General features: G+C 39.6%; 1 protein-coding gene across 13 annotated transcripts in view; it reads right to left on the bottom strand.

Annotated features, from left to right (window-relative positions):
- EHBP1 (EH domain binding protein 1) overlaps positions 1-21,764 on the bottom strand; it is a 213,110-nt gene that overhangs the window by 29,180 nt on the left and 162,166 nt on the right. For 5 of the 13 annotated variants that reach the window (XM_017818883.1, XM_017818893.1, XM_017818891.1 and 2 more), the window contains 5 exons: positions 16,512-16,628; positions 13,353-13,480; positions 10,588-10,729; positions 10,331-10,437; positions 7,548-7,671 (listed from right to left, as the gene is read on the bottom strand). In XM_017818883.1, coding sequence (XP_017674372.1) covers positions 7,548-7,671; positions 10,331-10,437; positions 10,588-10,729; positions 13,353-13,480; positions 16,512-16,628 — 618 coding nt within the window. The remainder of the gene's footprint in view (positions 1-7,547; positions 7,672-10,330; positions 10,438-10,587; positions 10,730-13,352; positions 13,481-16,511; positions 16,629-21,764) is intronic. The other 8 variants (XM_017818886.1, XM_017818888.1, XM_017818884.1 and 5 more) reach the window with 6 other exon arrangements.

Here is a 21,764-nt window from a genome sequence, read left to right as displayed (position 1 = left end):
TCACAGACACGAACGTGCTTAACAAAGGTGTCAGTCAGCCAGCCCTGAAGCTGTCCAAAGAAACAGCCAGATACTGCTGCTGCCCAAGAAAAAAATATATTCTAGACCTGGCTTCTGGATAATATAGCTGTAAGGCACAGGCTCACCACAGCTGTTGACTACTATGAAGATGAGGGAGATAGAGAGAAGCTGTGGTCCTTACACAACAGCCCGGGCTCTCAGCTACCTGATGGCCAGCCAGTGCTTTTTGTCTCCCCTCTCTTTTCTCTTTTACAGTTTCTTCTCTTTTCTACATGCAAACAAAGTGTGCATTTTATGCCTCAAGAGCTATACAGCCAGATAATCAGAAAGCTGCATTATTTCGTACTATTTGATGCTAGACGACATGTATGGTTTAATTAAATATGTACTTGGGGACTGTAACATACAGGGCACATTATATATGTGCCCTGGACAGCTATTAAAATGAAACACAGTATATATGTCCATACACTGCTGTGTGAAATACACAAATGCTATCCCTTTAAAATCTTTTGTGCATGTCCATTTTGTTTTATATGTCTAAAAGGAAGATCACATCTCCTGGGACCCAAGTTTTAGGGCCCTGACACAGGCAAAAGCCAAAGAAGAGTAAGAAATATTATAGCAAGAAATATTACAGCAAAAAGACCAAATACAAATTCATCCCAGGATGAGATTTAATATAAGTGAAAATTTCATTCTGTTAAAAGAGACTAAATCAACTATTTTAACTCTCCTTTTGTGCCTGTACTTTTTTAGCTCAACCTTTTTCCTTTTCTATGAAATTCAAATGTTTCCCTCTTATAAACCTCAGTCCTTTATATCTTCAAAGCCGTGTAAAATGCTAACTAATTAATACATGTGACTTTCCTTTCACATGTGACAACAAAGCATATGCTGCTTTTTCGATTGGTAAGAGTTAATTTGCAGTGACACAACATATGTGTTTACAGGTTTTCTAATGTTTGTTGTTTGGTTCACTGTGTAATTAGGCCTATTGACAAGGAAGCTTATGCACTGAAAAAGGAGGGGTGAAGCAGTGGCTGGGAGATGGCAATCCTGCCTCGTTTTGAGTACCTGCAGTGTTGAAATTAGGTACGAGTTGGAAAAAAATAAAACAACACGCCAAACTCAGAAGATAGTGTAGAAGACTGTCAAGCCACAGTAATTGTGGTCAAAAAGACAGAACTTGTCAAGATCCACTCCAGAGGACACACCTGCACCACGAGGAACCACCAAGGTGTATTACTCTACAGCTATAGTAAATCTCAGCAGATGTTAACTCTTGTTTTCCAGATCTCATTTAGAAGACCCTATGCTCCTGGGCAGGGTCAGCACACATAGACTGCAAGATCCCAGTGCCTCCATTGTCACCTTAGTGCAGCAGCACAAACCCAAAATAACTTCCGTGCTGTCACTAGAGTTGCATCAGGTACAACAGCAGCACGGAAATTGCAATCAAGGTTAACGATGGGCCAGGGGAGAATGGAAATGATTAAATAAAAACCCCTTTATTTTTTAAGATTCACCCTGAAAACAGTAACAATAAGATAGCTGTCAATATACAGAGCTTATCTGTCTGTGCAAGATTTTATGATACCGCACTTAGCTAAGTGGCTAATGAAAGAAAACAAATTTGACAAAAACAGACCCACGAGGACAGTTTAAAACAATAGATTAAACCACCTGCATTATTTCCCGTGCAATTAAACTCCAGAATTAGTATACAGTAGGAAAAATACCAAAATGGTGATAGTATCGCTTATCTGGCTCTCTAGTGAATCACATTCACAGCCACCCCCACTGCCCGCCGTGTATTAACTCTTCGCACCGTGGGTATGTACAACTCTGAAATATAAAATTAGTTGCTTTTGAAGGACACTGAGCTCCCTCTGGTGAAGGCATAACAAGTTTATTAAGTAAGCACCACCTCTGGAAGTATAATCCCCTCTGGCTTCTTCCATGGAGTTTATTGGTTCAGTTTTCCTAACCATGAGCATCATTAGGGCAATGCAGTAATTAAGAGTTGTTAGAAAGTGAATTCTCAAACTGCAGATTAGAAAATTAAACTATTTCCTGATTACATATTAATGGAGCACAACAATAGCAGTTGCCATAAGCTTGGAAGGCAACCAAGGGATAAATCTGTGTACTTAATTACCATAAACAATGGCTGCATAGAAATGAAGTTTTATGCACATTCCCTTCTGTAATATGTCTGATATCAGTACACACTTGACAATTCTTGTTCAATTATCTCTATTATTTAATGCGCTGTGAACGGCTCTGTGTAAATAAAATTAACCACCCCAATTACTTTGAATTCATCTAGGGACAACGTAATAAAAAATGTGAAGAATTCTGTATGCCTATTAATCTAAAACATTACAGAAGCTTTCACTAGATTTTCTTGTCTATATTTATTTTGTCTACGTTTATTTTAGTGCACTGCTAATTCAATTACATTTACCATCACTGGTCAATCAGCAGCAGCAGAGGGTTTTTTTTATTTCATTAATCCTTGTACAGTACCACAAACACACTCATCCTTTGGTAAGGTACAGGATCTCACATGGAAAACACAAATATGTTTCTACTTGAATTTGGGAGCCTGTAGTTAATCAGAAAAACAATTAAAAACACTTCATACCCTGTGGTCAGATAACAAAATATCTGATAGCTACAATTTTTTTTCAAATACTTGTTTTTGCAATTAGTGAAGAAATAGTGACTGAAAAAGAGATAAATTTAGATTAGAGATTTGTAAACTAGGATTCTTTGGTTTTTATTTTAATTGTGCTATGCGATAATTCTGCATTTTAATTGGCGCTTGGATATCAGGATGATAGACACCTTCAAATACAATGACAGAAGAATGTGCAATGGAGAAAGACACTGTCAGAAGTAGAGACAAAACTATTTTATCCATAACAGGTCAGGCACAACATGGGCAGGTACAATCCTGAAGAAAGCAAGATAATACTACCTCCATCATTGTTTAGTGTCAAGCCATTATAATGGAGAAAGAAGAAAAATCAATGATATTAGACTATGATTTTTATACTCAATCCAACTCATTCTTCCTACTTGAAGCTCTGTGCTGTGTTTTCTCTAAAAACTTGCACCCACCAAGTGTTCTGTGATCGTGTAGGTTGCAAAACCCCTTCTACAAACTCTTACATATATTCAGACAGTGACAGCAAACGTGCCATCAGCTTATTCTATGGAGCTCAAGGCACTGAAGCACTGATCCCCCTCCTCATGCAGCAGTAAACTACATTGCACTGGAACAAGATGAGGTTACATTTTCATTTTAAGAGCAAAGACCAAGGACTGAGGTTACACAGAGGTGACATAAATTACTGGGTATTAATAAAAGCATGACTATTCAGATTCAAATGGAAATCAGCAACCCAGGAATTTTAATAACTTTTATTTTTTCACACATCTTAGAAAAGTGTTTTTCGTCAAATCATGAGCAGTTGGCACTGGAAACGCAGAGCTCCAGCCAGTTCCAAACTCTTTGCCTAGCTGATGAACTTTGAAAATATCAGCTCCCCTTTGGCCAAGAGCCAGAAGCTTGTCTTCCCCAGCCAAAAGGGCTCTCTAGCAGGGCAGGAAAACAGCAATGCATGTGCAGACGGGACCTGGGCTCTCTTCCTACAGCCCCATTTCCATTAGATGCCCTTTTCCTAATGCAGGGCAGCAGCTGCAAGGGCAGTAGTGGAACGGAACCTCTGCAATCCAGAGAGCATTGTGTCAGGGACTCCTCTGCTCCTGGTTCATGTCAGAAAGGGAATGGGGCATTGAGAACCTCCAAGATCCACTCCTCACAGCTACCCACAGGCCTAATAAAGCTAGGGTGGCATTTTCAACCTTTTTGTGCAATCTTAAGAGCTAAACTTTCTCTAAAAGGTAAGTGGAATGTCTAACAAAGTCAAGGAGTGCCATGAGCTGGGATCTAACCAAGAACATATATTGTCTATACTTACAGTTGCTTCTCTTTCAGTGAAACCATATGAATTCTTCCACATTTACCAAAGCCTGCACTGTCCAAGGGTTAGTCACTATATTCTTCTAGTCTTACCACTAGCCCACAGAAAGGAAATTCCCACCAAGACAGGTGGAACATTAAAACAAAGGCATCAATACATGGGAGCAGGAGACAAAAGTGTATTCCTGTGAAATGAATGTAGCCAGAATAGATGTTCAAGCTGCAGCCTGAAAAAATCCCTCCTGGCCGAGCAAAAAAAAGGACTCTCAAACTCAGAGGATGAAGAGCTGCCAGGTGGCAGAATCCCCCCACTGGAAAAAAACACCCCCAGTTTTGTGCTGGAGAAGGATGTGAAGGAAGAGTGAGTGCTTTCTTCCTAGTAAGTCTAATAAGGAACCAGGCCAAGCACAGCAGACAAGGAAAAGATGGTCTAGTCCCCAGCAAACACAGCAGGGTTGAACAGACCATGCTCTACCTTCTTGAATTTAATATCAAGGCAATGACTGAATCATGATGAGAGTCTCTCAGGTTTTTAGTTTATCTTGTATGGTTTTGTCACACATGGAAACAATGCTGAAAATCCCAGTACAAAACGTGCTCCTAACTGATGGGCACTATCATCCTGTGAATAGTTGTTAGGACAATTCAGTGTAAGCCCTTCATGACAAAATTGTACAAACACGGCACCCTGCTTCAACTGATGAGGAATAAGGTCGGCAGAGACCTTTACTTGGCTGAGGTTCAACAGTATTACAACCCCAAGCAGTACAAAATTAAGAAGGAGATGTGATTAAAGAAGAATGTTAATTATTAAACCAATTCATTTGTGGTTCTTGTCCTTCATGTTGAGTTTTCAGGATCTTTCAGTGACACTTGCCCAAGTAACCTCCTTGTTCCTAAAGCTTGCATTTTCAGAAAAACTAAATATCAAAAGACTTTTCAGAATAATTCTGAGAGCTGGCAGCATTTCACATTTCTTATCTTTCTGGTATGTACCAACACCTAAGGGAGTATTTGCAAAACCCCAAGATCATCATCAACAGCCCTTCAGGGCTTTTCTAGCTATCGTGCTGTGGTTACTTTCTTCCTTCAGACTTGGCTTTACAGACCACTTGGTGGTCAGTGGCAACCTGGCAGGTTATATGCTGTTGACTCATCCTTTTGGTTTCCAGATTTCTCTCTCAGTCAGACACTGAGGCAAAGCTGCCCAGACTCTGTCAGAAGAAGCTGGGACTAAGACGTGGGCACAAGCTTCTTGTTTGTCTGCATGAGGAATTATTTCCTGAAGAGAGATAGGGAACAAAACCAAGTGCCATCCTGACAAAGAGAGCAGCTAACGAGATGAGATACAGCAGATCCTCTGAAGCAACTGCAGTGGGTACCAGAGAGAGAGAGCAAAGGAGAAGGCAGTGCCTGAAGGGAAGTGAAGGCAGGCAAGGAACCAGGGGAAGGGGCTGCACTTGGGGCACAGAAACAGAGCTGACACCACAGCATTTCAAAGGCATAGCAAAAAGAGATGTTCTCCACCACCATATCACATGCTTGTTTTGAAAACAAACGAAAAATACTCCAAGAAACCCTCCTAATGCTACTTTTCCATGTAAGCAGTTGCAGTTTTTGCCTCAGGGATGTTTTCTGATTACAAGTGGGATATTGATTGGCAGGGGAGGTGGTACATGAGATAGGCTCTCTGGTAAGATGTGAGCCACAGTTAGAGAAGTTTGAGAATCCCTGCTTTCAAGGCTACAAACCCCACCAGTTTTCACAGGTTTTGTCCTAAATTGCATTTTTAAGCTGAGAATATAAATAGGATGTTCATGAAGGACTTGTCAAATCATTTGCTTTAAGTTAAATCCTGAATGCTCAGGATATGATCAACATAAAACTAATTTTTTTATTATGGTTGTACCACTTGTCCCCTTCTCCCTGGTACAAGAAGCAATGGATCTTCATGAGTATTCCTGTTACAAACCTTACAGCTATGCTCTTACTCTCTAGCTCTGTGCTAGACTCCCTATTTTATGCAAGATACTTAAAAAAAAATCACCTCATCATGGGTATGACAGGAGCAATACACCAACTTCTGTCAAACTTCAAAATATAGGAAATTAAAATCCACAAGAAATCTCTTTAAAAATAGAGTAAATGACAAAAGTCAAATAATAACATGGTTATTAAAGTTTTAAAAATCCTCAAGTGCTATGCTGATGACTCCATATGTATCTATAGATGGTATCTGGAGTACATATAAGACTTGTGGAACATTGTACTCTTGTACAATTGTAGCTCTTTTGTGCAGAACACACACTTCACAAATATAAAAATGTACACAATAAAGTGCAGGATAATATATACACATTTTTCCTAGTCAAACACCTAAAGGTCATGTAATGCATGTGAGAAAGTACTTCAAAAGACCATAACAGGTAAAAGTCCTACTAAACAAGCATTCATTTAGCATGGAAACAGTTTCTGATTTACCTGTTTTTGTAAAATTATTTAGAAAGTCAAACAACCTTGAGCACATGAGAAAGTAAATACATCGAAAAAAACATTCTAATATTTGGATAAACATGGTAGGTTCATTTCAAAGTATTGAACTTTAACTGAAGTCAATTAATCTGTATTACAAAACATAACATTGGATTAAAATCTACTTTAAAACCTGTTATTTCAGTTAAGGACAGGTTTCAAGTTTATAACATCAGACAAAAGTTTATAATATCAGATATAACTTTCAAAGACAATTTACTCACAAAGTAATTTGGACCAACCAACTTTTTTTCCCCCAAAGGACAGGAAGAACACTTTTTGGACCTACAATATTATTTATTTTTGAAACATCCAAACACTTTTTGTTTCCAAGTGACGTGGTTAAACCTCTCCATCTCTGATGACCACCCACACTTAATACCCATCACTGAAGTTACAACCATTATGCTTTTAACAAAAAATTGCCCATATACTTTAATCCTTTCAATGGCACCTACAACACCAAGAATTAAAGACTTTTAAAACCCACCCTCCTGAAAATAAACAAATAAAATAATTGTGGAGCATCAGTAACCAGATAGTATTCTCAAATTTCAGATATCTAGTCAACGGAGCCTTCCTCCACGTACTGTGCTCTGTTTCATGCAGTACATGGCTTTAGCTGGCCAAATTTTTTTTTCCCACTGAATCAGTAGAACAGTGAAGATCTTACTTTTTTTTTTTTTTTTTTTTTTTTTCTTTTTTTTTTTTTTTTAAGCAGTGGCATATCAATGAGGCACAGATGTGTATTCCAACTCTGCATGGATGAGCACACTGTTCAATAGTGCTGGCTCACACGGTATCAGGGCAAGTTATCACTTCCCATGAAGGCACTCTTATCACCAGGGCCCAGAGAGGTGGCTGCAAATCGCAGCCTTTTTATTTTCAAGGCAGTTTTGCTGAACATTCAGGCTTCAAAGATTCACACTTCCAAAACTCTATAAGAGTTTGTGAACGCTCAATTTGCCAAAACTGTTTACAGTGTAATTGGGCACCGTACCTGTGTCCATGAGATAGCGAAGGCGCTTCTCCACCAGCGCGGCACGGGTGTCAATTTGCTTTTGCTCATTCTCTAGTGCTGCCAATTCTCCTACAACATACTGACTGGTGTCTTTGAACCCTTTCTGTTAAAGAGAACAAACAAGAAGAAAAAACATCACTTGTAAGTTGCATTTTTCCTTTCCACAAACACTTAGTAAGGCACTTACCTAAACAACCAAATATCATGCTCGCTACCAAAAAGCTAACACATTTCATAAACTTTACAATTTTGCCAAATGTCCTTATTTGTTTATTAAAATACCCCAGTTTTTCCCTAGGGAACATTTGATTTTGCAGTTTTTTACTACCTGGCAGATATTTTGAAATTCCTCTAATTTATTTCTAAGCACATGAAAGCTGCAGTAACAAAGCATCATGAAAAGAAAGGTAATCCAAATAAAGCACTATACAACATGCCATTTCTACTTATTCAATTTTAAAATGTTAACTTTAGGGGCTAGTAGAACTAGCACAAGAGTCTCTAATGACAAATAAAAAGTGGGCTTTTAAGATTAAAAACAAACACAAAACAAGCTCCCTGGCTTGCGCAGCTCCTCTGAGGCAACTGTGATGCTGAGGCTCCCCAGCCTGGGCCATCACGCCTCTCTGGGTTTCTCTGACTGAAGGAATTGTCCTGTTACAGGGTGATCTATAGAAATACCACTAATTACTCTTACTGTGATTCTTATCCTGAAAAGTGGTGGCAAACAGCCCTGGACAGATACTCAGGTGCCTCAGGCGCACGGGGACTAACTCGAGCTGTCCTGCCTCTGTGCCAGGAGGTGGCCCTGGGATGTCCAGTTGACAAATCCTACTGAACCTTACCAACAAAGCTGTAGGAACACTACTAAGTCAAGTTTGCCTCTTGTACCCTGTAACTCCTCAGCATTGCCTGGCAGATGACCACACAGATCTCCAAGTGTTTCCAAAGTGGTCTGGTTGTCTTGTAGGAGCCCAAGCAAAGACATTCAGGACCACTAAGTTGTTCTCATTTGGCTCAACAGCTTTCACACAGTTTTGTGGCTGTACACAATGCTGAAATGTCATTCCTTAAGTATGCTTTTGCATAAGTTATGAAAAACAATATTACTCCTTCCAAGTAACCTCATGCACTTTTTTCTCCTGTGCCTGACCCAGAGCCTTGGTGAATGTTTTAAATAGGGAAAAAAGAAAAAACACCTGATAAAATGATTTCATGTTTCATGTGCACTCTGTAAAGTATGCAACAAAAATCACTGTCCTTTGGGAACAGAAAAATAAACAAGCTTTTTTTATGAGGTTCATTTCCCTACAATTTATGAGGCCTAACTTGTTGCTGCATAAGGGTCTCAGATACCTTCACCGAACATTTTCAATTGTTTTTCTGTAAATGTGTCTGAATAATCAATTCAGCTTCATATTCAGGCAACAGGCATACTATACACAGCGTATTATTTCAAATAAAGACATGCTCAAAGTGAAAGCTAACAGCATGGCTGAGCTTCCTGGACCAGTAAGAAGCACAGAATTTCGAAATTTGGGTTATCCAAATTCAAGAACATTACGCCCTGATTAATTTGGTCCTTCTCTTCCTACACAACAGCCAACAGTATCACCTCTAATGGAAAACCTCTTTCTACCTGTTGTATAGCCAGAAAAACAACAACAACAAACCCAAAACTCCCCGAGAGCACTCCGTGAAAAAAGGAAAAAAAATCAGTCAGAGGAGTTGAAGTGATGTGCAATATACTGCCTTTCATCAACTATAATTAATTGAAAATAGTATGAAAACTTCCCTAATGTCAGCATGCATAATTGTTAACAATTGCTATTAGAACATGAAAAGAAACGCTGTGTCAAGCTGTAATATCCCAAGAGTTCACGTGTATCATCTGCATATATAATGTGAATTCACTGTGCCAGACCTTTTCAGCTCTGCAAAAGTACAGCTGGGCTAAAAATAACTCTGGCTCGTAAAAAGTTTGATGTTTGGTGTAGATAGTGGTACAAAATTGCTACTCGGCTCTAGATTGCTTCAGCAAAAACGACAAATGTGTTCAGATAAACTGTGGAGAGCAACAAACAACCGCCCTCGAAGGCTGTGTTGCGCTTTCAGACAAAAAAAATTCAGGTTAAAACTTGGTTCTTCCTGCTTCTGTCCCGCAGCTGTCCATCAAAACCAGCTTTCTCCCTGCGGTCTATCAAATATTTCCCTCACAAATCAATTTTACACATGATCAGCCCATACCCCTACTGAGCTGAACCTCCCCGTTAATTAAGTGAAGAAATTACCATATATATTATATTAATGCAAACATCATTCAGCTAGTAATTCACGGCTGATCTGGATAATGGAAAGGTTGAACACCCATTAACCCAAGCCAACAAAATGGGTTGGCTGAGAAATTCTAGCAGGTCTCATGTGACTCTTCCCTCTAACTGCAGCTCTGCGGTATCTGCTATTGTAATAATTAAAATCCTCCCGGTAGATCAATACTGGAATCTCTTTATGGGAAGTGCCCTGATGGAAATGTCTCAAGGAAGCTGGGGCTGTGGAACTCTGAAAAATTCATTTTTTTTATCTGACAATTATCACCACACTGCAGACTAATTCAACAGTGCACCCCTCTCACTCTGCTTTGAATGCACTGGAGATTGACATCTAAAAAACCCTAACATCTCATTTTAACAAATAAAGGCACTATTTCCACATACAGTTTGGAATTATCAGCAATCATGAAACCAGACAAAAAATTAATATACATTAAGCACTTCATCTTCTGATGGCTTCCTCTGAGTCTCAGCTATCGCAGCCTTCTCCTCATTTCCTCTCTTTGTATCTTCCTGTATTGATCTCTGCCTTTTCATCTCTTGAAAAAAGGGAAAAGACATGTAAAATTATTATAAAGCTTGATATTTATGTATTGAAATGTGGACTTACATTATCAGGTTTTCATATATTTATTGTTAAATATTATTAAATCATAAGATGGGAAAACAGGTTTTATATTTTCTCCTACCTGGTCTGCTCTCCACATATTGACTGAAAGACTGGAGCTGAGTTTTCCTGACAGTCGAGTCCTTGCTGAACACAACGGGATTTCTAAACCGTTCTGCTGCTTTTTGTGATCGCTCAGCACGATGTTCCTCTGTTCCATTCTGCTGGGAAAAAAACAGACACACAACAGTTTCTTTTGTTTACAAGCGGGAAGACATTAATTTGAAAGGTACGTTTTTGTGAGGGGACAGGACACAGCTTTTACAAAAGTGGATTTCACAACTTGGGCTGTGGTTTATATTGGATGAAGTATCAGCTGCGGGGAAAAAAGCAGAAGAGTGATTAACTTTTCCTTTTTTTTTTTTTTTTTTTTTTTTTTTGTTTAATGTGTGATGGCAACGACTGGCTTTTTGCTCTGTGGGTACCCTCCTGCAGAACTCTCCACTTCCTTACCAGCCAGACCTATTCATTGTGACAAGCATTTGCCAGCAATGCCGATTTTAAACAAAAAAATCCCTCCTTTGCACCTTTGCTCTGCCAAGCACCGTGCGTGCTGCTGCCAAGTCGCGGCGTCTCTGTCCCTGAACACGATCTGTATCATTTTTAAGCGTGTTGCCTTCAGCCTCTCTCCCAGCCCGGTACAGAAATCTGTCGTTTTCTGTAGTCCCATAGACTTGTATGACAAGAAGAACTAGTTTCTAATTTTATGCCCATTGAGATAAACCACTAATGCTGGATGAAGTCTAAAAGGTAGGATTATAATGCTACCCCACTGAACTGCATTTCATCAGCTATAACTTTCCAAAGCCAGATTTGTAAGTAAGCCCTTTACAGCTAAGGAAACTACAATTATCTTTTCCAGGGCTTCCTATGTTAATACTGGTAACAAATTCAAATGATTCTATCAACACCAAATATCCCAGAAGACTGAACCACTGTGGTGTGTGGAAACTGCAGATACCGAGGTGCTGTGTACCAAACAAATATTTCATTTTATACCTAATCTTTTATTATTTTTATTAAGTGTTTTGAAAGTAAATAGGGAAAGGCTAAGATGCATGACTAATAGCTAAGCCTGCTGAATGCTGAAACTGGTTATCAAAAGCTACCAAGACTTTGCCCTTCCTCTGCATTGAGACAATCGGTAATGAGGGAGTTCTCCAACGGCCTATTCTCTCGCCTCAAGGAGGCCGGGGATACACAATCCCCAAGGGAAGGTAACAGTTTATCCTTTTCCACAAACACAGAATGCCTCATTTAGAAACCTGTAAACTGCATTTTATTAAAAAACAAATCCACCTCAATGCCAAGAGCTCCATGAGAACAGATGGACACCATATATTCCTTATAACACTGCCTTTCAACTCTTCCTTAGAAAAGACGCATGCAGAGATAAACTGTTAAGTTGCACCTTTTTGTGGAAGTATCTTAAAAAGAATCAACTCCTTCACAAAAGCTTTTTATAAAGAGAAATACCATTTTTGCTAGGTTAGGTGATACCAAATTACCCTAAGAGGCGGCCTGTGTGTCATTTCACAGAATTAAGCGTAAACAAGTATTGCTTATATCCCTGGATGACTTTTCAGCTGCACTAATCAGGTGGTTATGATTCTGGTTAAATAAAAGGTGGTTTCCTGTTATTAGCACAATAACCATCTGACAGCCTAAACCAGAGTCTTTACCAAAATAAACAAACATGACTAATTTTTTTAGGCCTGGCAACATGCTAAAATATCAGTGTGATTAGCTAGTAAATCCCATTTTAAGAAACCTTTTTATGACTGGGGACTTCTGCCACTTTACAAATGTATTCCTCTAAGCCCACTAATTCAGTTAGCCTTTTCAATCCATTGTATTATTCTTGGGCCAGCTTCATTTTGCATTAAATCCACTGCAGAAAGCTAAATTGAACGCAAAAATCAGACTTGATCCAGGCTTCCTTTTGTTCAAAGATAGAGACCGAAAGTCCTCTGCTGCTGCCACACACTTTCATCACCAATTTATAGGAACTGACAGTGTAAGGGAAAAGCAATGAAAGTCATTGTTTTGGGACTTCAAAGCATCTCTGTATCTGGGGAAGGAAATCCTTTCAGTCAGCAGCACTCTCCCCACAGACTGCAGGTGGGTGAAAAGTTATACCCAACTGGAAGTGCCCCAGAGCCATAGGGATATTAATGACATACAGGGACTATTTTAAAAAAATAGAATAGTAAGAACACAATGGTCTAATCAAGAAAATGAAATTGAAAATTGATTGGTGGGCACTTTATGCTGTAGAAGTGTCTGTTTTTCTCAGAAGCACTCATCAAGCACCCAAAGTATGTATGCCTTCAAAGTGTACCATGGCTTAATTTTAACATAGGAAAAACAGGACCAGGATTAGGAGGGAAGCAAATCCCTGTGAGTCCAATCCTGCTCCCCTTTAAGTCAGGTAGAGTCTTGCTGCTGACTGCACCAGCAGCAGGATGGAGCCCGTGCTGCATTTCTGATATCAATGACAACCTGAGCAGGCAGAATTGAGAGATGCTTCTTATATCTGTTAGTGTTTTGCCAACGACAAGTACCATGACTAAAAAGAAAAAAAAAAAAGGAAAAAAAGGAAAATATGTTGATTAATCAACTGGAAAAACCCCAGTGCATTGCAAACCATGTAACTGCACCACCATGAAGATTTTCTGTGTTTCTGATTCTGAAGGATTTGATAAGAAATTATTTTCCTCCTCACAAAATACAAACACTCAAACATAACACACAGGTATCAAAACAAAAGCATTAAGCAAAACTTACCTTAATGTCTTGCTCTGAGCTATCTGTTACAGTTTTCTGAGCAGCACTGGAGAGTGAATTTGCCACCTGTGGCTGAGCTTCTAGGAGCTTCTTCAGCTTCAAATCCATCAACTTACTGTTTTGTTCTGCTAAATATGCAAATACCACATACAACAGAGTGAGATGCATTTCAATGCGGAGTCACTACAACAATGTAGCAATTTAAAAGGTAGATTTAATTCACTTTGCTATCATTTCAAACTAAAAAAAATAAAAAGTAGAAGGAATTTTTTTTGTGACTGAGCTTGGTGCAGGTTTGTGTACAGTACAGAGATATTCCTAAGTTTTCTCAAAAAACATAGGTAACACTCAGCTGAATAAGTAAACATGCTTGCAGACAGCAGATGAAAAACACAGAAAGTCAATAATGTTTAAAGTTACTCCCAGTGGGTACATGCCTATACTTTGGTATAAAAACACACTTAAAGAGCCATTTATTTTAAGACAATACCTAAAAATGTATCACATAATTTACATACTGATGACCCCTCAAGTTTATTAACTACTTAATCATCCTAAGGCTTCTTGGCACAGTTTCTCAACATTAAAATTTCAGTATCAAAAAAGGTGACTTTCTAGTAATAATTTACTATGATTTATAGAATATATTGAAGCTGGGAGAGTCATAAAACACTTCAGAACCGCATCCATGGGACAAAGTCTGCTGAATCCCCCAAATTTTTATTATCAATTTTAGCAACTTGGATCAGAGCCCAAATAAATAATAGCTGAGAATTTTACCTCCCAGTAATGCTCATTCTGTATGTGCATGTTGACTATATGAATTTGTAACACACCTACACACATAGTTACCTACACACGTAAGAAGGAAAAAGGTGTTAATAACAAGCTGCTGCACAGGACTGTGGAGCTAACCATGGGAAGGGAAGCAGAAAAACACTGGTGCAGAAGCCCCCAAACATATACTTTACATGCAGCCCCACAAGAGAAATCACCCCTGAACTGGAGTGAGTGCAGCATCACCTGCACATATGGCGCACTTACACCTGGGCCTTGAGTCAAATGCAGAGGAAATAGCAGTTGGTATGTTTTCCTAAATGCACAGCCTGAGTTTTTCAATGCAGGCTGGTGACTTCTAGCTGGTGTGGAAAGTGGAGTCATGACTGTTTTGCCACACAGCTCCTTCCAAGATATGGAGTACTCCAATTCATATTAGCCAAAACGTTTTTGGCATGCTGGCAACCGAATGGTGCCTGCCTCCACCAGCGACAGGTTGGGTTGGATTATAATGAGGGATAGTTTCCCTTTCCTCTGCCACACCCAGTCAGGGTGTCCTTAATTGAGGCTCACATGTAAGTACATGCACGTTCTCGTGGGTTTATACATAAACACCATGTAATAACTATGATATAAGAGGTTCACAACAGCATGTGGTAGAAGTGCTGACAAATACAGATAGAAGCAATATCTGAAACCACTAAGCAGTAAAAATAAAGTTTTCCCTTCTTGAGAGAGATGGGAGGGACTAGGATTCAGTTGGGAAAAACTAATTAAGATGGTCTATTAATTATCCTAAATGTGAAATGTCCCTTACAGTTTTACTTTCAGATGTTCCCAGGAGATTCAGCCTTCATTAGAAATTGGTCTGAATTGGCAGAATTACACCAAAATCTGTGTGCTCGGATTTCTATCACAGCATTAGACTGCTTTCTGTATCACTCTTACTTGTCTATAACTTTGGCTTCTGTGCAGATTGAACTGCAAAATGATGTCTGAGTGTTTTTTTAGAATGTCTTTCCATGGTGGACATGAAGCATTGGGTAGTGGGTGTGTATCCCTGAGAAGGTACTTCTCAGGAAAAATACCCACAGAAATAAATGTTAGTAAATCACTGGGGCGCTGTGACAGGAATATTCACTTACTGATTTCCTATTTCTCCTAAAATGAACCAGTTTTTATTGGAAAATTATTTTACAGTATTCTGCTCTAAGTAAGCTAAATTCAAATGTTAGAAGTGCTAGATGTATTTTCTTATGTGCCTGGAAATCCTCAAATAGAAAAAAAATAAAGGACACAACTCAAATATTTTTGCATCCACACAAAACTAGAAAGTTCTATATACATAGCAGTGTTGGTTTAATTTCCAAAGAACGAACACTAAATTATGTTCTAATTTAATATATTAAATTAGCTTGGGCCCAGCTGGTATGGGCAGAATCAAGTCAGAGGGTGCTGAAGATGTTCTCTCTCGTAAGGACTGTTTCATGATGCAGTCCTGTGCTGGCCAGCGTTCTCCAGGCTTGAGATAACTTGCAGTGAGCAGAAAGGCCCTGACAGAGAAGCCCACCACAAACAGAGACCCTGGACACTCCCCAGGGCTGCCTGGATCAGGCAGACTTGTACAGAGAACAAACTCCTTCAGCAGCTCTCTGCAAGGAGAGGAGCCTCTAATGGGTGGGCAATTCCTTTTGCGCCTTTGAAGATCTACCTCCTTTTAAAATAAGCATCTCTCCTGTAAGATTCCAACATATTTATCATCATATTTATCACCTGAACTCCAGTTCTGCTTGAATATTTTTGAAAGGGGGAAATAACACTCCTATGCCCTAATATATTAATAAAACCTCTATTATCTGAACATTATAAAGTAAATGGAACTAATTCTGTTTCAATTTATGCCTCCATGCCCCCACTGGAGCTACAAGGTGTAAGTACAAGAGCTGGTTCTCGGAAGGACAGATACCAAGTCTACACGAACACAGAGAGACACGTTTGCTCCTCTTCCCTGAGCAAATGGGCCAGGATGGCAGTGCAGAGAGTGGCAGCTGTACTCACCCATGCATTGCTCACTCCTCTGCCTACCTGGCACAATCCAGGCAGGGTGCTTTCAGGTGGCTCTGCTTTACCAATCTGGCCTGGGGTGCCCTTCCCCATCAAACAAGCAAGGGACATTTAAATTTGCCATTGTTGGAAATAATGATTTTGTTGATTTTAAATTTCAACTAAACATGAATGCAGAATATTAAGCACTAGGGTTTAAAAGACCCAAAAAGGCAGAAGGGAATAAATCTGACAGAGAGACAAGCAGCACAACAGCACTTATATGATGATGGAGTGTTAGTCATGCAAAATACACAAAATAGCCATTATTTAAATTACCCGTTGAATCAAGGTCATTTTCTAGGTTAGTAAGTTCATCTCCACCTTCAGTAACAGAGCATTCAGGAACCTCCTCATTAGTATCTATCTCAATATTATCATCATCCTCATCCTCATCTGTAGGAACATACAGCATTAAGGTTAGTATTTTCATATGTACATGCAACACGTCACTAAAAAAAAATGAATGCTTTAGAGAACAAGCTGAGTTATGATAAAAATGCAAATAATTGAATAAGTCTGGAAGGAGACTTCATTCTGTCCACTCATGGATTTATCTTTAAACTGATGCAATTCAATAAACACATGGGGGTCTCTGCTGGAAACTCCTGCCACAACAGGGTCTGGCCTCAGCAGTAGCTGTTCTTTGTGCTGAATCTCAGTAACTTATGTTAAAATAATTTCCCCTAGGCTCCCAGCTCTCCATAATGCAGAATGGGTGCCAAAGGTGGCATGTGGCAGGTTCAGATTGGTCTGGCCAGCAGAAGGACTTGCGAGTTGCAGTCTCCTGAGAAAGGCAGCAGCTCTAGGTATTGAGTTCCCAGCTTGGTGGGACTTGCTGCTCCTTGTTTTGCACAGTATATCACAGAGCAGTGATCAGTGTACCTTGCCTAGGTTAAAAGTCTCCTATCACTTTTGATGCAAGGAGGCAAACTACCACCTGGAACGCCATGTTTAGTAAGCACCAATGTCAACTGTAGCAAGGGCACACTCACAAATTGCTGCTTTCACAGAATCACAGAATGAGTCAGGTTGGAAGGGACCACAGTGGGTCATCAGGTCCATCCCTGCTCAAGCAGGGTCATCCCAGAGCACATTACACAGGATTGTGTCCAGATGGTTCTTCAAAATCTCCAGCGATGGAGACTCCACAACCTCTCTTGGCAATCTGTTCCAGTGCACAGTCATTGCACAGTAAAGAAGTTCTTCCTCATGTTCAGGTGGAACTTCCTGTGGATCAGTTTCTGTCCATTGCCTCTTGTCCTGTTAGCTGGCACCACCAAGTAGAGCCTGGCTCCATCCTCTTGGCAACCTCCCTTCAGATACTGATAGACATCGATGGGGTCCCCTCTCAGTTGTCTCTTCTCAGGGATGAACAGGCCCAGTTCCCTCAGCCTTCCCTCATGAGAGAAATGCTCCAGTCCCTTGATCATCTTTGTCACCCTCCACTGGACCCACTCCAGGAGCTCTGTGTCTCTCTTGTCCCGAGGAGCCCAGAATTGGACACAGCACTCCAGGTGATCCTTACCAAGGCTGAGTAGAGATCACCCTTACGAATCATCTCCCATGACCTGCTGGCAGTGATCTTTCTAATACATCCCAGGATCCCATTGGCCTTCTTGGCCACAAGGACACATTGTTGTCTCATGGACAGCTTGTTGTCCACCAGGACCCCCAGATCCTTTTCCCCAGAGCTGCTTTCCAGCAGGTTGGCCCCCAGCCTGTACTGGTACATGGGATTGTTCTTTCCCAGGTGCAGGACCCTGCACTTGCCCTTGTTGAATTTCAGAAGGTTCTTTGCCCATCTTCCCAACCTGTCAAAGTCCTTCTGAAGGGCTGCACAGCCCTCTGGGGTATTGGCCACTCCTCCCAGCTTTGTGTCATCAGCAAACTTGCTGAGGAAGCATCTGCCCCTTCATCCAAGTAATTGATGAATAAGTTAAAAGTGCTTTACTGCACTACTTTTAATCAGCATTGTTTGTAAGCTACATGCACTTTAAATAAAAATTGTAATTATATTTTTATGGGATCTTTCTACCAAGTTTCTCAGAGCAGCTTATGAATATCACTCATAAATGAGCCCCATAATGTTTTATGAAGTAGGTGATTATTATAATTACAATTATGATGATGATGTAGGTAAATTATGGCACAGAAAGAGTAAGTAACCTGAGGAAGATCAAATAGCAAGTTCTGAATTGTGAAGCAGATCCCAGAAAAAATCCTGACTCACATTTTCAATACAAATATATAATGAAATTAAAGTACATAAAAGCTAGATTAGTACTTTCAAAGTAAGTAGATGCATTGTGTTTACTCACTTTTAAATCTCATATCAAATGCTATCTACACTTGTTCAGACTTATACAAACTTTTTTTCTTATGTATGCATGCATGTGTGCAAAAATGATAAAAAACAGGCTGGAATGTGTCTGAACAAGACATATAATGATTAAAAGAACTTTAAAACACACAAAATAGGAAAAAATACTGATTATAAATACAGAACACGGGTGCATTCAAATACCATATAAACAAAAAGGATCCTAAACACAGTACCGAGATGCCATAATCCTGAATACCAGAAGTTTGTACTGGGACTGGTGCTGATCAGTCACCATCTGTCTTGGAAACACATTAAACCTCATTCCCAGACCTGAAGTTTCCACTTTAGACCCACACTGCTGTCATGAAGATCATACAATTGTACGTTTTCTTTACGTCTTTACCTCCACAGTCTCCATAATTCCCATTTTAGGAGCCCGTTGACTTTTTTAATGTCTACTACTCTTTTCTAACCTGGGACCTGACAGATGGTGCTTCAGGTGTACAAGTTGGTGGGTGGAAACACTCCTGACTCTGTGTGACACCCTTTCTGTTCCCACTTAAATTTCCCAAGGTGATCCTGTTGTTTCAGGTAGGGCAGAGGTAGGTGAACAAAGTAGAAGGGCACAGTGTGATCATCATGAAGTGGAAAAAGGGATAAAGGGTAAAGGGGTAAAAAACAGACTGAAAAGAAAACAGAGAATGGTAAAGCAGCAACAGCAACAATTCTGATGGTTTTTGAATTTCCTTCAAAGCATCTCTACTGTTTCTGATGAGGAGACAGACTTCCTGCATGACCCTAAATCCTTCAATTTGAGAAATTCAGCGGCATTCGGGCCATGATCCTCTCAAACACACTTTGGAGCTCACAGGGGCACACTCAAGGCATGACTGGGCTACTGTGGACATTTGGAAGAGGTAGAAGAGTGAAAGAGGGACACCATTGTGGCAGAGGGAAACCAAATCCACCTCGAGCCTAGAAGCAGGCTTTTGGAATCACCCAAAGGAGTCAGCTCGCAAGGTCGGCTCACAACTACCAGTCATCCCATAGGATGCTGGATGTGTCAAAACAATCTAAACAAGATGACAGGGTTTAAGACTCCTGCATATTAAGGGAATGCTTATATTAGATTATTTGATTTTCTTTAATTTAATATAGCAAGATGAGGTCAGAGGCACTGCCTTTGACACCACCGTTTTAGGAAACAAAAGAGATGGGAATGTCGAAGACACCAGTTTCTAATATCAGATAATGACCTGACCTAGTATTTCATTTAAAGTTAGCAGACTTTGACTGAATATGATTATCAGGACATTTACACTTTATTTTAAAAAAAATCAATTAAAAGCAGTAATTGGAAGTAATTTCACAAACTTTCATATATCTTTAAAAATCTAGATTCCTTGATTGAAACTACTCTAGGGTTTTTTTTTCCCAGGGTTTTGTTCTTCCAGTGTATTAAAAGGGAAATGTGTTTAGGGAGCATGTTACAACAAGATTTTGCAATTATAAATGATAAAAGGAACAACATGACGAAGAGATAACAGATATCTTTTATGAAAAGAACAAATTGCTAATGTGAAAAACTAAAAGCACTTGGTCTAGAACCAGAGCACATATTTAGAAGAGGACTGAAGAACTGCTTCCTTGAAAAGTATGTAAATTTGAATCCTAGAAAGACAGCAAGGCTTTACTATGTCATGAAGAAATGAACAAAATAAAAGATAAAGGATTAAGTCCATAACTAAACAGCACTGACAATTTACCTACACAGCATGGACTGTAGTCTGGGCTGGAGAGAGAAATAAGTATTTTTCGGAACCAAATGGAAATGGCAGACTGCTGGTGGAAAAAGATCCAGAGGCATTTTATAGCTCATATGTCTTACTATTCAGATTAAGGTCAAACTCAATTTGTGGTTAAAACTGATATTCTATTGACTTGGTTTAAGCTTGTCCACATGTGAACCAGTTGCAGCAGACTGCAACCATTTCTAAATTAAATTAAAAAGGAGAATTTTCATGGAGAAGCAAAATCATTGATGGGGGCTGGATCACGTTACTGGGAAAAGCATGTGGAAGCTGCAACTGGAGTTGCACAAACAGTTGCACAAACAGTTGCACAAACAGTTGCTCTTCAGGGAAGATATTTCCAGCCTTCAGGATTGTCTCTGGGAAATCCTTCAGGCTTGTGAATATTGAGATATTTAGTTTATTTACTTTCAGGTACAGAGTTTGCTTTAAGGCTACAGGATGTGACAGAAGCCTCTGAACAGTAATAAAGGCAACAAAGGTGGGGAATGGAAGAAATGCAGAGTTGAAATACTGGTTCCATGTACAAGAAATTAGATGTCAGGACAAGAAATTACAGCAGTAACTGCCAACAGATAGAAACACTGCCTTTTAAAAATATTAAATTGAGGACTTAACACTGTTTCATGAGTTGGAGACTTAGCATGATGAGTAAGCCTGTGCTACCACGAACATTCCCTAAAAATCATTGCCTCAGAAGGGAAATCTTGAACATATCCTGTTCTGTCTGTTGTTCCCTCCCTTCACTGCCTACACACCACCCCCAGATCCGAGCCACATCCTCACAAAGACGCCGTCTCAAATGAAGGATGGAGATGTGCCAGAGAGCAAAGAAAGCACAACACCCACGTCCCAAAAGAGTAGACGGGTGTTCCACTGCACATATTCCTAGATAATATGTCAATTCCTTTGTCCTGTTGCTGCTAGGAAATTTGGATTTCTATCTTGATACTGTCCCTGGATCCATCTCAAGGCATCTGCTTATCGGCCTGAAGCTAGTAGGACATCTAATAAATTTGAAGCTGCCATCCCAAACCCTCTGGCAGTTGGCAGAAAGAAGTATTTTCTGTCTCACATGCCAAATAACCTATGGAAAAGACTGGATTTTGTAGCTAAGGATGCTGCTTATCCAGGAAAGTTTCAACTTGCCATAGGCATTTGAGTTTTTCAGACCATGATTAAATAAAGACTTTTAACAGAGAATATTGCACCAGTGCCAAAGCATGAAATTCTTAATGAGCATATAGAAACAATGAAAGAGATCACATTTTTACCTACAATCATTACTCTTTAAAAACCCTAGAATCCCAAAGCTGAAATGTCACTTTTCTTCTGAAATAATTGAACTGAGAGAGGAAAACTATTTGGTACATTCCCTTTTTGTAAATTGAAAAG

Source organism: Lepidothrix coronata, unplaced genomic scaffold, assembly GCF_001604755.1.
Source record: "Lepidothrix coronata isolate B3197 unplaced genomic scaffold, Lepidothrix_coronata-1.0 Scaffold71, whole genome shotgun sequence".
Classification (NCBI taxonomy): domain Eukaryota; kingdom Metazoa; phylum Chordata; class Aves; order Passeriformes; family Pipridae; genus Lepidothrix; species Lepidothrix coronata.
This window is presented reverse-complemented; position numbering and strand designations above follow the sequence as displayed.